Raw genomic sequence first — 12,898 nt, 5'->3', positions numbered from 1 at the left:
TTCACGTAAAGTATCCTTGTTGACAAGTTTTAGGTGGGTAAAGGCAAAATGCACAAGATATAGTACCTTTCAGTGCCCTTAGATGGCGATATCGCTTCTTTATATCAGAAACAAACTGCTGCTGAAAAAGTTAGCTGCCATGAAAAAATGTAATTTGTAATTGCATTACTCATTACAAATGTAGTGGAGTAAAAAGTACATTTACTTGTTCAAAAATGTAATCAAGTAGAGAGTAAAAGTTGCCAGTATCTTTGATACTCAATACAACTACAAAGTGGCCAAAAACATACTTAAGTACAGTAACTAATTACATTTACTCAAGTACTTTACTCCTCTGGTCTTGGGTAAAAAAGAAAAGAAAAATCTACTTTCTAAAGACACATCTTATACTGCACTTTCAAACAAGTTTTGTTTTGAAAAGTATATAGTTTATACTTCCATTCTACAACAGACTTCATATAAAATACTGCACTGTTGATAAAAACTGGCAGCTGTGGTTCCCATAAATTCACCAATAAAATAAGTCACAATGTTTCAGACATTACAAGTAGGTATTTTGGCACCTGTACATTTTACTCTTCATAACGATGTTTTTTATTAACTATAAAGTTAATATACTTGCACTTAATTCACTTAATCTACTTGCAGTACTAAAATTAACTTTGTATCTTAAAATATACTGATTACAACCTTAGGTAAAACAGACCTCAGGATGAATTAAAGTTCATTAAAAAGACCATGAGCAATGTTTAATAAACATGAATAGAAAGAGCACAAAACATAGAAAGCATGCACATCCAAAAATATCTTAAATACAGCTGCATGACCAAAACTTTATATAAAAAATACAAAACAAAGTCAGCACAGTTTCTCCCACAATAAATAAATAAAAAATACTAAGCTCACCAGCAGTGTTGAGTAAGTTACTCTAAAAAATTAATTACTAATTACATCTTCAACAGAGTAATTACTCTCTCTAAAACGTATTGCATTACTCATTACTAATTGTTTTTTAAATATATCAGTCTTGACTAGTTAAAAACTACATGGATAGACATAAAACTGCTCTTTAATTCTTTCAAATAAATAATATAACATTGCATAAATTATTCTTGAACTGACCAAAGTATCTGAAGGGAGAAGTTACATTAAAACATACATTTTAACATTATGTTAAATTTTGATGTTAAATCCACTAATATTTTATATAGAAATGTTCTAGCCGATACAGCATTTAAAGGGTTAGTTCACCCAAAAATGAAAATTATGTCATTAAGTACTCACCCCTCATGTTGTTCCATACCTGTAAGACCTTCGTTCATCTTCGGAACACAAATTAAGATATTTTTGTTGAAATCCGTGTGAGTACAGTGGTTCAATGTTAATATTATAAAGCAACAAGAATATTTTTGGTGCGCCAAAAAAAAACAAAATAATGACTTATTTAGTGATTGCCGATTTCAAAACACTGCTTTATGAAGCATCAGAGCATAAATGAATCAGTGTCTTGAATCATGATTCAGATTGTGTGTCAACCTGCCAATGGCTGAAATCACGTGACTTTGGCGCTCCGAACAGCAGATTCGATACACTGATTCATTTATGCTCCAATGCTTCATGAAGCAGTGTTTTGAAATCGGCAATCACTAAATAAATCCTTTTTTTTTTTTTTGGTGCACCAAAAATATTCCTGTTGCTTTATAATATTAACATTGAACCACTGTACTCACATGAACTGATTTAAATATGTTTTTAGTACCTTTATGGATCTTGAGAGAGGAAATGTCATTGCTCCCTATGAAGGCCTCACGGAGCCATCGGATTTCAACTAAAATATCTTAATTTGTGTTCCGAAGATGAACGAAGATCTTATGGGAGTGGAACGGCATGAGGGTGAGTAATAAATGACAGAATTTTCATTTTTGGGTGAACTAACCCTTTAAGATATTTTTGATGAAATCCGATGGCTCAGTGAGGCCTCTATTGTCAGCAATGTCACTGAACCTCTCAAGATCCAGAAAGACGTATTTAAAACAGTTCATGTGACTTCAGTGGTTCTACCTTAACGAGAATTCTTTTTGTTCGCCAAAAAAACAAAAAAATGACTTTTCAACAATATCTAGTGATGGACGATTTCAAAACACTGCTTCAAAGCTTTACGGATCTTTTGTTTCGAATCAGCCTCGTTTACTGAAATCACGTGACTTTGGCACTCCGAACTACTGATTTGAAACAAATGAGTCGTAAAGCTTCGAAGGCGTAGCTTGATGACGCTGAGATTGAGCGTTGGGAGTTGTTGTCTTCACCTCACAGCCGGTGGAAAAGAATCAGAACAGGACTCGGACAGAAATCATGTTCATGGATGAGATTATTAACGTTACTATAGCATGAAGCAGAGCAGGGCCGAGTGCTGTGGGAGTTGAATGAAGCCACTGGAATGATTGCTAAAGAGAGACGAACGCGACACACGCCTTGAGCACAGTGGAACTTTTATTATGCCACAATCGCCACTTCTGCTTCTTCCGGTCAAGCGTATGAGTGGTACATATGAGTGTGTTGAAAATGTAATAACGTTACTCTGTGCGTTCGCTCGGCGGCTGCTGTGAGACACTGTTACACACTGCAGTAAGCTAGATTGATATTAGAATATCATATTAATAAATGCTGGATGGCTTGTGTTGATAAATGGCATGCAATTCATTTTAAAACATATTGTATGATGGAGAAAATGCTGTATTACTGTTTCTAAAAATAAAGCTGCATCTGATTATGCTATGTTAGCAACTTCACAAAATAGTGTTTTTCTCTGAGGCATGATGAAATCATGCAGTTGCAAAAAATCAAGAAAACGAGATTCAAACAATAAGACTAAACGTGTTGAGCTATATAACAATAATTAGTTTTCTGTCTATAAATGTATCCAAACAGTTGTTCCCTTGTCTAATAAAACATGTAATATATTAAATAATCTTTGGTGTTTCCATGTTTTCTACAAAATAAAACCAGAAATCGAATGTACCGCAGATATGATGTCATTGATAGGCGACGCACCGACATGGTCCATGTCCTGGTTAAAATTGCTTATATAACATTGTTCTAGTGGTTTTTGGATATTTTAATATTGTGCCTTTAATGCAATTACATTATAAGTAACTGTAATTACATAAATAAAATATATATATTATAGTATTTTAGAGAAAAATGTATTGTTGTCTCATATATTTTTTTTCACTTTAAGATAAATGACAGCAACAATGGCACCAAAGAACAACTTGCCTGGTTTCACAGACAGGGCTTAGATTAAGCCAGGATTAGGTCTTAGTTTAATTAGGACATTTAAGTAGCTTTTATAAATGTCCCTTAGGAAAAAAAAACAAAAAAAAAAAACGTTGTGCATCTTGAGACAAAACAATGGCACTGACATATTTTAATATTATGTCAGTACAAATTTCACACGGCTAAAGCCTTGTCTGTGAAACCTGGCAAAAAAAAGTCACATTTATAGTACAAGTGTAAAGTAGACGTTCATTCCATGCCGCACCTGTAGAGGGCGTTGGAAGACAGACATTCAATGTGAGATATTTGCTGTGGAAGAAGAGAGTCTGACAGCAACAGCCATCACTGAAGTAGGTACAAGAGTACTAAGAGTACTAATGTGTCATTATAAACGTGTTCTATTTTAAATACTCGTGCATGTCTGAAGCTATTGATGCGCTTGATTTAAATTGTGTGTAAAAGACTTCACAAAGCATCACAGTGTTGACAGGTCTCGTGTTAGCAGCCTTTCCCTGTAACGTTAGTCTGCATTAAATTTTCTTTTGTTAATAATGTTATTTGTAGGTCTTTTAGAATTCTTCGTCATGACAACATTCCAAGTGCCTGATAGTTTCCCCGCTGAGACGTCATGGATCTCCGCGTGTCCCGGCGGTCTATGGGAGGTGCGCCGAAGGTGGCTGGGAGAAAGACAACGAGGGGAAGGCACGCCTATGATGGGGTCACTATGTAAGGTCAAGGTGCGGCGAAAGACTGTTACAGGGGAAAACACACTGCATACTGCCGCTCAAGAGCAAGAATCAGCAGCCAGCGTTGATTCTAGCGAGCAACCTACCTCATATCCTCGCTCGCAGGACTCTGTGCTGCAGGTCCAACTGGATGAGTGGTTCTTGTTGCGCATGGGCGAAGGGCAGTGTGACATTATAGAGGGCTGCCTGGAAGGGATGAGAGGTGGAGAGATGTGTGAGGTAAGGGCCAATCAAAAATATGGCCTTATGCTAAAATAATTTAATAATATTTTAATGTGAAAGGACGTGGACTGTTAAATATATATTCATCCTAAATTATTATATTATTTTATTAAAAAATAACAAAAGAACATTATAATCAAATCAAATATATTTTACATCTATTTAAAGGTAATGTATTGTAAGGTAACTTACAGTAAAGCTGGCATTCAAGTTGGCATTCACCATGAAATCTTTTTTTTTTTACAAAATGTTGCAGTGCTTATTAGAAGTGATTTATCTGTGCAGTCATGCACATTATCATTACTTTTTTAAATTCACATGCACTCGTGATCTTTAATCAAATGCGTTAACTTCCCTTCCCCCTCGCAATGACATCTTTTCTCTTCATGACGTATGTCTTGGTAGAGACTGCAAACTGACATTCGGATCTGCGTCCATATTGTTAGCAATGCCCAGCTTCCTATGATCCAATCATTTCCCAAAATCAAAAACAAAATCATGTCCCACCCTACTTTTTTTTTTCCAGAAGCCGTTTCACTCAGATATGTGTTTGGGAAGCATTGATCATGATTTTTCATGGCCGATTCTGATTGCCGAATTTTTTTTTCCGAATCTCTGTAGCCAATTGAAATTAGAGCCAACAAAACTTTTTTGAAGACAGTCAGTTCCCTTCAGAGATACATTTATATAAACCCCCACCCCCAATTCAATATATATGTGTGTGTATGTATATATATATATATATATATATATATATATATATATATGTATATATATATATATATACAGTACAGTCCAAAAGTTTGGAACCACTAAGATTATTAATGTTTTTAAAAGAAGTTTCGTCTGCTCACCAAGGCTACATTTATTTAATTAAAAATACAGTAAAAAAAACAGTAATATTGTGAAATATTATTACAATTTAAAATAACTGGTTTCTATTTGAATATATTTCACAAAGTAATTTATTCCTGTGATGGCAAAGCTGAATTTTCAGCATCATTACTCCAGTCTTCAGTGTCACATGATCCTTCAGAAATCATTCTAATATGCTGATCTGCTGCTCAAGAAACATTTAATGTGTACAATTGTACAAAATATTTGTGTACAATATTTTTTTTCAGGATTATTTGATGAATAGAAAGTTCAAAAGAACAGTGTTTTTCTGAAATCTAATCTTTTGTAACATTATAAATGTCTTTACTGCCACTTTTGATTGATTTAATGCATCCTTGCTGAATAAAAGTATTCATTTCTTTAATTTCTTTTCAAAAAAATAAAAATAAAAATTCTTACTGACCCCAAACTTTTGAACAGTAGTGTATAATGCTACAGAAGCTTTGTATTTCAGATAAATGCTGTTCTTTTGAACTTTCTATTCATCAAGGAATCCTGAAAAAAAAAGTACACAACTGTTTTCAACATTGAAAATAATCATAAATGTTTATTGAGCAGCAAATCAGCATATTAGAATGATTTCTGAAGGATCATGTGACACTGAAGACTGGAGTAACGATGCTGAAAATTCAGCTTTGCATCACAGGAATAAATTACTTTGTCAAATATATTTAAATAGTACACAGTTATTTTAAATTGTAATAATATTTCACAATATTACTGTTTTTTACTGTATTTTTAATTAAATAAATGTAGCCTTGGTGAGCAGACGAAACTTCTTTTAAAAACATTAAAAATCTTAGTGGTTCCAAACTTTTGGACTGTACTGTATATATATATATTTATAATATATTTCTTCTTTATATATTCTTTCTATTTATATATATATAGGAAGACGGTTCACTCCTATTACTTATGAATGGGAGAAACTGCAACGCACAATATGGCGGCTACGTTCCGCCTTCTAAGTAGACAACCCAATTGCTGATTGGTTAAGTCATTGCGTCACCTCGGCTGTCGTTAGAAGCCCCAGTTTCCCATAGAAACCTGAGACTCGCAATTATGACTACACATGTGCATTGGCTCGTCTAGCCAGAAAAATTAGCTTTTTAAACACAATTTGAGCATAAGAAACAACATTTATGGGACAGTTCATGTCAGATTTTGTTGCTGATTTGAAATATGTTATTTAATTGTAAGTTCGCCAAGCAGTTTTTGAGATTTCAGGATTCCCCCATTCAAATAGATAGGACTTGGTCTTGGATGCCCGAAATAGCTGTCCAGAGGCGTTGCAAATATGGCCGCCGAGTGAACAGACTTTCCTTGAAAGGGACTTTGGCCTGATACAGTATCTTCTCTGCTAGCGCATCGGTGCTCTTTGCATCCGTCTTCAGCATGTCCAGTCTCTGGCCTGTGTTACCGTCCTGATCATAATATTTTCACACAAATTACATTTTTGGAAATGGTTTTTAGAGATCAGCCCAAATAAAAAAAAAACACTGTACTGATCGATGGTCGGTCGACCGGTGCATCTCTAGGTATACGTCACAATAGGGAAGAAAAGACTATCGCAACTTCCGTTTCTTGTCAACTTTAATGTATTATGTATATCATGGGAAAATGTGATGTTCTCATATATAAACATTTTTGCTTTTTTTTATTGCAGTTCACAATAAGTGCCTGGAATGCAAAGAACTCCAAAGCAGCATGCAGTGATGCTGATGGTACCCAGATTGAAAATACAACAGGGCAGGGATTGTCACAGCAGGCCGACTGCTTTACACTTCAGCTTCACTCTTTGACCCCTGGGCAGGAGTCTTGGCAGATGATGCCTGGAGAGAAGTGGGCTTGGGTGCTGTCTCACAAGCAGAGGGGTGGCCAGCGGTTTGGGAAGGGAGATATCTGGGGTGCGGCAGACTGCTATTGCAGAGCTGTAAAGCTGGCAATAACTTTACAGGGCCAGACAAGAGGAAACCCAGTAGACGAGACCTCTAAAGAAGGTGTGGATGGAGATGATGATGATGCAGCGTTGACATCATGCTATGATAAAGAAAATGAGCAGGCAGAATGTGCTGATGATTCCTCCATTCCAACTGAGGAGGAGTACAAAAATGTAAAAGCAGAACTTCACTGCAATCTCTCTTTATGCCAACTTAAGTTAGGCCAGCTTGTTAAATCCAGAGACAGCAGTATCAAGGCCACCGAGCTGAACCCAAAGAGCACTAAGGCCTGGTACCGGCTCGGGCAAGCTTGCATGCAGCTGGGCGAACTAGAGGAATCACGCATGGCCTTTGGAAAGATTCTGGAACTCCAACCTGATTCTGCATCAGCTCGCGCTGCTCTGAAACAAGTGAACTCCAAATTAAAAGACCTAAACAGTAAACTTGGTCAAAGGCTGAGCAAGATGTTTAACTAGGAAATAACTAAAAGTTAGCAATTACAGAAAACAGAATTTAAAAAATATAGATATTGTGAAACTGATTACTGTAAAGTGCCCAAAAGTTATTATGTTTTTGGTCTTTCCTTGCAGCTTAAGTTCAGTTTTTAAAACTTGAAGTAGGCCATGTTTACTGTATGGGTAGTATATACTATCTTAAATGTTCAGTGTTGTAATTTGTCAGTTTAAATCTACATAAACTTGAAAGTTGTGGAAAGTCATAAAGCTACTTAGGACATTTACTGAATGTACTTAGAATTTTTTGTTTATTTTTGTAAAATAAGAGTATACTGCTTTGATGTTTTGTCCTAAACAAATGTTTTTATTCTGGATTTATAACTGCTGTAGACAATTATCAATTGCCAAGTATTACACATTCTTGCATAAAATGACAATAAACTGTTATTTATAAAAAACAACAACATTTTTTTTGTAATTTTTTTTAATTGATGATAGGTTAACAAAATATGAACAATTACCAAACATAAGGAACAGCCCATTTCCCATTTCAAACAAAAAGTGTAATTAAAATATTTAACCCTCTATGGAACGCATTATGTTCTAACCATGTAATATTTTTTCAAATAAGTTTTTATTACATGAAATAGCTTCAATTATGCAAATCTAAAAAGATTTTTGAAAAAAAGATTACTTTCCCCTAGGAATACTTAGGGAACCGTTGCCATATGGCAACTCTGTACCACAATGAAAAATGGTCAAAAAAGTATTTTTTCTATAAAATTATGATTTTCTTTTATATTTAAATGCACATTTCTTTTAGAAATTGATAGATTTATATACTTGGAACTCATGCAAACCAAAAATAAGTAGATCCCTATCATTTAATCCCTATTATTCCCTATTATTTGGCTAACTCATCCTCACTGTCATCACATGGAAGAGCTAACTCTGTACTCTTCCTATTGCCCTTTCCGTAAAATATCGCTATATTCATTTTCTGAAAAGAAGAAATAATTTTGTTATTTATACATAAATACAACTATACTACAAAAACACTTCAAAATAAATAAATAATAGCAATCATATTGTTAATGCTACTATCTATAAAAAATCCCAATGGGGAAATGCATTACTGCAATTTCACTATGGTACAGAGTCGCCATATGGTAACATACTTATTTTTCCATAGTGGTACAGCGTTGCCGTGATATTTTCTCAATTTAAAGTAAAACTATGTTAGACAAAGTTGACTTGTGAATAAAACTTTCTAATTTACTTATCAAAGATGCTGCAAAAAAAAAAAAAAATCCCCCTTGAGAAGAGATGTTTAGAAATGAGGTAAATAGAGCAATTTCTGGAGCACTTCTACAGGTGTCTTCCATGTGAGGGTTACAGTGGGAAAGGGACATTCAAATGTCATGGGAATTAAAAACAGCACATCATTGGCAACCTTAAGGCCTACCCTTTTAATTCCCATAGTGCAATATATTGTATTTTTTTCTGAATAACAAGGAAATTAGTAGAAATTAATTGTTGCCATATGGTACTATACTATAGTCTGTACTATAGGTAAGGGAATTTTAGAATATATTATATCTATAAAGTTTACAGAAAAGATTCAAATTATATTATAATACAAAAATTATACTATATTATTTTATTTTGCTTATGAACACAAAATTTAAAAGCATTTTAGTGAGTTAATTGTGTAGCCAATGACTTCACTTTCTTCAGGCGGAGGCGGCCAATCAGACGACGCCTCCCTGCTATGTTCAACTTAGAAATATCTAGATGAGCCTCTAGTGACAATAACTAAACGAATAAAAGCAAATAAAAGAAGAACTACACCGAATTTACGTTTCCAATCTCTACAAAGAATAATTGGAAAGGTAAGAAGGTTCCTGTATCCCAACACAAAATGTTTCTTTCTTGATGTTGCTGTGGTGAGTTGTGTGACGAGAACTATGGGCTAAACTGCGTCACTGAATAACTAAAGAACCATCTACAATGTGAAATATTCAATTGTAAGTGCGGCCCATAAATAATGACCCTTTCCAAACAGGTTTTCCAAACACTAACGTTACCGCCGCCGCCCTTTTCAGACATGTGCTTCACCCCCACTGGCGCCATTTGTTGAGCCTGTGTTGTTTGTTTCGGTTATTACGAGTGTATTACGTTTGGTTTAACAAATATTACTTAATAATGTTCTTAATTAAATTGTGCTGTACATGGGGCCATCAATAAAAGAACACATAATCAAGCAGCTTATTGGCCTATTCGTTTTTAAATTATAAAACAAGATGTGATCATTTGGCACATAAACAAACCAAACTGGAAGACACTTTTACATTAATTTCACATACTGTTTGGCAAGAAAACTTCTTCAGATGATACTTGGAAAATGTATAATATTCAGCTGAGAGTTGCATAAACAGCCTCTATTTTAAGATTGTTTGCAGTTAGTTAATCTTAACTCTTAATTTTACAATTCAAAGTTGACTGATCTACATTTTTTATCTAACTGACTTTACAAAGTTAGGACTAGTCTTGAAAAAAAAAATTAGAAGTTTTAAGACTAGTCTAAGCAGTTTGTGCAAATGGCCACAGTACTCACTGGAGGTATGAGGAGCCGTGGTTATCTGAGTGGAAAATAAAAAATGTTCACTCTTTTTGTTTACAGATACTACTCATAGCTATTTGATCTACCTTTACTGGCAACCCTGTAAGCCCCCTGCTAGAAGTGGTATGTATTGAAACAAGGTATGTAATTCAGAATTTCACTGGTTTATTTTCCTAGGAAATAAACTGGTTTTACTTGTTGTGGAATCATGTGAGCTGGAGTCACCAGTCTCTGTGGCGCAATCGGTTAGCGCGTTCGGCTGTTAACCGAAAGGTTGGTGGTTCGAGCCCACCCAGGGACGAAAAGCTTTTGTTTTTATTTTTTCATTTTGAGTAATTAATGGGAATCTCAGTGATTCTGAAAATAATACTAATAATTTTAGTTTATACACATTTTCCCTCAAAGACAGATGGCAAAACCATTGAATACAAAGCCTAATTAACATTTATACTTCATTTGCAGTAAACCGTGTACAGTAGTGCACTATAATGTATTGATAGTATATATGTTGGGCAAGGATGAAAATATTCATGTTACAAATATTAAACTTCACTATGTCACACTATTTCACACCTCATGCATTATTAAAGAGTGACATCTAGTGTCAAGCTCAGAGTGTAATACACATACTACAAAGCAGCTGTCCCATGAGGGACTGAGGACAGGCAATGCCTTTTAGTAAACCTCAGAATTTCTTTTGCAAAATTCATCTTCATAATGTATGATTTATATGTGATTTAGACTTTTAGACAGAAAATGTTTCTTCTTAATGAAACATTGCAGTGGTCATGACCACCAGGTCTCTGTGGCGCAATCGGTTAGCGCGTTCGGCTGTTAACCGAAAGGTTGGTGGTTCGAGCCCACCCAGGGACGGAAGATTTTTATGTTTATGCTTTACTTTTTAGTGATTGATGTAAATGTTGCATAGACACTCTAAAGGAACAACCTAGTAAGGCATGACATTAATTGAGATTAAATGTTGACTTTTTTTAATGCAAACCGAAAGGCCTGCAGTTGGTACTAAGCTTTCTTTTTACGTCTCTCATATATGCACATTTTAAACTGAATTTGTTAAAAAGATACTTTAATGCTTTTGCATTTTTATTCTCAATAATAGATACAGATTAGAGCTCTGAGTGTATTTTTGTTGGCCAACCCAGTCAGTGTTTTGTTTTTTGGATTATTGCATAAAATAAACAAGCTCTGTTTTGTTCATCATAATAATCTTCACAAATGAACACAATGACATTTTTTATGAATTGAAGCCTAGATGCAATTTGCAGAAGTAAAAGGAAAAACTTTTTCAGTCTTTATTTAAAACCATTTTCTCTAAAAGTTCGAGTTAGAATTGTTTGCAATTGCACAATTATAAACACGAGGCCGTGAATTTTTTTCTTTTTTTGGTGTGAAACATTTAATGTCCCTGTCTGGCAACCTATGTAGTCCCATTTAGCCACTTGTTAGCAACTACCTTTTACAAGACAAGTCTCGATTTAAAAAAAGAACACATGATACTGATGTATTTTATGAATAAAACGTGAAAATATCTTGAGCTTTTTCAGGCATTTAACAAAAAAACCCATTGACTTCAGGACAATGGAGATGGAAGTGCTAAAATGTTAACTAATTTTCAGGTTTTGGCCTATATAGACTGCTGACATAGCTTCATTTAGTCAAATACATTAATATAAATACACCAATACTTAGTGCAAATGTAATATTATCATGCATCTTGTCTGGTTGAATTATGATTTTTAAATAGCAAGCATGAAATAAGGTGACAAAATGAACCTAAACCCTTAGTAAGTCGTGATAGGAATTTATAATTCAATAAATTCCTCTCTCTCTTCAGGGCTGCTTCAAACATTATGAAAGAGCGACCCCTTGTGTTAAGACCAGAGTAAAACTATAATGTGTAAGTTCGCCCTTTGCTTTTCCTGTAGAGGGCGATAGAAGACTCCTTTGCTCTTTGCTTAGGGCAGTGTTTCTCAACTGGTGGGTCGCGACTTAAAAGTGAATCGCAAGACCGTTTTCAGTGGGTCGAGGAGTGTGCAGTCAAACAAACAACGACATGTTTTTTTTCGGGATCGAGACTTAAAATAAAGCTATTAACTCCGTCAGACTCCGTTTAAGTAAAGAGTGCCTGAGAAAAACGCGTTGTCTTGATTCGCTATCAAAAAAAAATTCTTGTCATTGTTTTAACGAACATGATGATCTTAAAACGTAGTGGCATGGTTTATATGTATGTTTAAATGCATGTACTACGATGGCATGGTTAGTAAGTGGATACATTATTTCCGTAAATCAGGAGGGAAAACTCTTTTGCTGCTATTTATACATGAACAATTCCAGAAAACAGAAGCACAAGACAAGTTGATAACGAAGAACGGGTGACCCTTTTTTCAGAAACCAATGGCTGCTAAAAAAATAGATATGAGGGTTTTAATTGAGTAGAAAGCATAAATATTTGTGTTTCTTTTCAGATAATGTCCATTCAGAAACACAAAGCCCATGGGATGGGGGATGGGGAGTGAATGTCCTGCTTGTTGGTGTTGGCAACAGTCCATCTCCCCATAATGAAGTGTTTTAAGGTATGAATTAACAAGAAATACTATTTAAAAAAAAACGAAATGCCGAGTTTACCTTCATCTATAAACTGTCCAAGTTTGAATGACACCCATTTTTAAACCAGATCTTCTCAATATCCCACCCACAAATGTGTGACATCATCTTAGAGAT

At 34.7% G+C, this 12,898-nt stretch overlaps 1 protein-coding gene, 1 long non-coding RNA gene and 2 other non-coding genes across 4 annotated transcripts; all 4 read left to right on the top strand.

The window, feature by feature from the left end:
• Window positions 1-3,530: 3,530 nt before the first annotated feature.
• Window positions 3,531-7,997, top strand: fkbpl (FKBP prolyl isomerase like). The gene is made up of 3 exons (XM_048177742.1): window positions 3,531-3,626; window positions 3,841-4,241; window positions 6,808-7,997. Exons 2-3 carry the CDS (start codon window positions 3,861-3,863, stop codon window positions 7,555-7,557), a joined length of 1,131 nt encoding a protein of 376 aa, XP_048033699.1. The 5' UTR covers window positions 3,531-3,626; window positions 3,841-3,860; the 3' UTR covers window positions 7,558-7,997.
• A 1,312-nt stretch (window positions 7,998-9,309) lies between these two features.
• LOC125259855 lies at window positions 9,310-12,825 on the top strand. Its single transcript, XR_007182921.1, has 3 exons — window positions 9,310-9,428; window positions 10,220-10,299; window positions 12,643-12,825. It is a non-coding gene; the product is annotated as an uncharacterized LOC125259855 (long non-coding RNA).
• Window positions 10,387-10,460, top strand: trnan-guu. The gene has a single exon. It is a non-coding gene; the product is annotated as a tRNA-Asn (tRNA).
• On the top strand, window positions 10,959-11,032 carry trnan-guu. Its single transcript has one exon. It is a non-coding gene; the product is annotated as a tRNA-Asn (tRNA).
• Window positions 12,826-12,898: the final 73 nt, after the last annotated feature.

This window comes from Megalobrama amblycephala, linkage group LG24 (assembly GCF_018812025.1).
Source record: "Megalobrama amblycephala isolate DHTTF-2021 linkage group LG24, ASM1881202v1, whole genome shotgun sequence".
Classification (NCBI taxonomy): domain Eukaryota; kingdom Metazoa; phylum Chordata; class Actinopteri; order Cypriniformes; family Xenocyprididae; genus Megalobrama; species Megalobrama amblycephala.
This window is presented reverse-complemented; position numbering and strand designations above follow the sequence as displayed.

Coding starts and splice junctions, on each gene's coding strand:
- fkbpl (XM_048177742.1), top strand. CDS start 3,861: ATGACAACATTCCAAGTGCCTGATAGTTTCCCCGCTGAGACGTCATGG. Junction 4,242..6,807: donor GAGGTGGAGAGATGTGTGAG/GTAAGGGCCAAT, acceptor TTTTTATTGCAG/TTCACAATAAGTGCCTGGAA.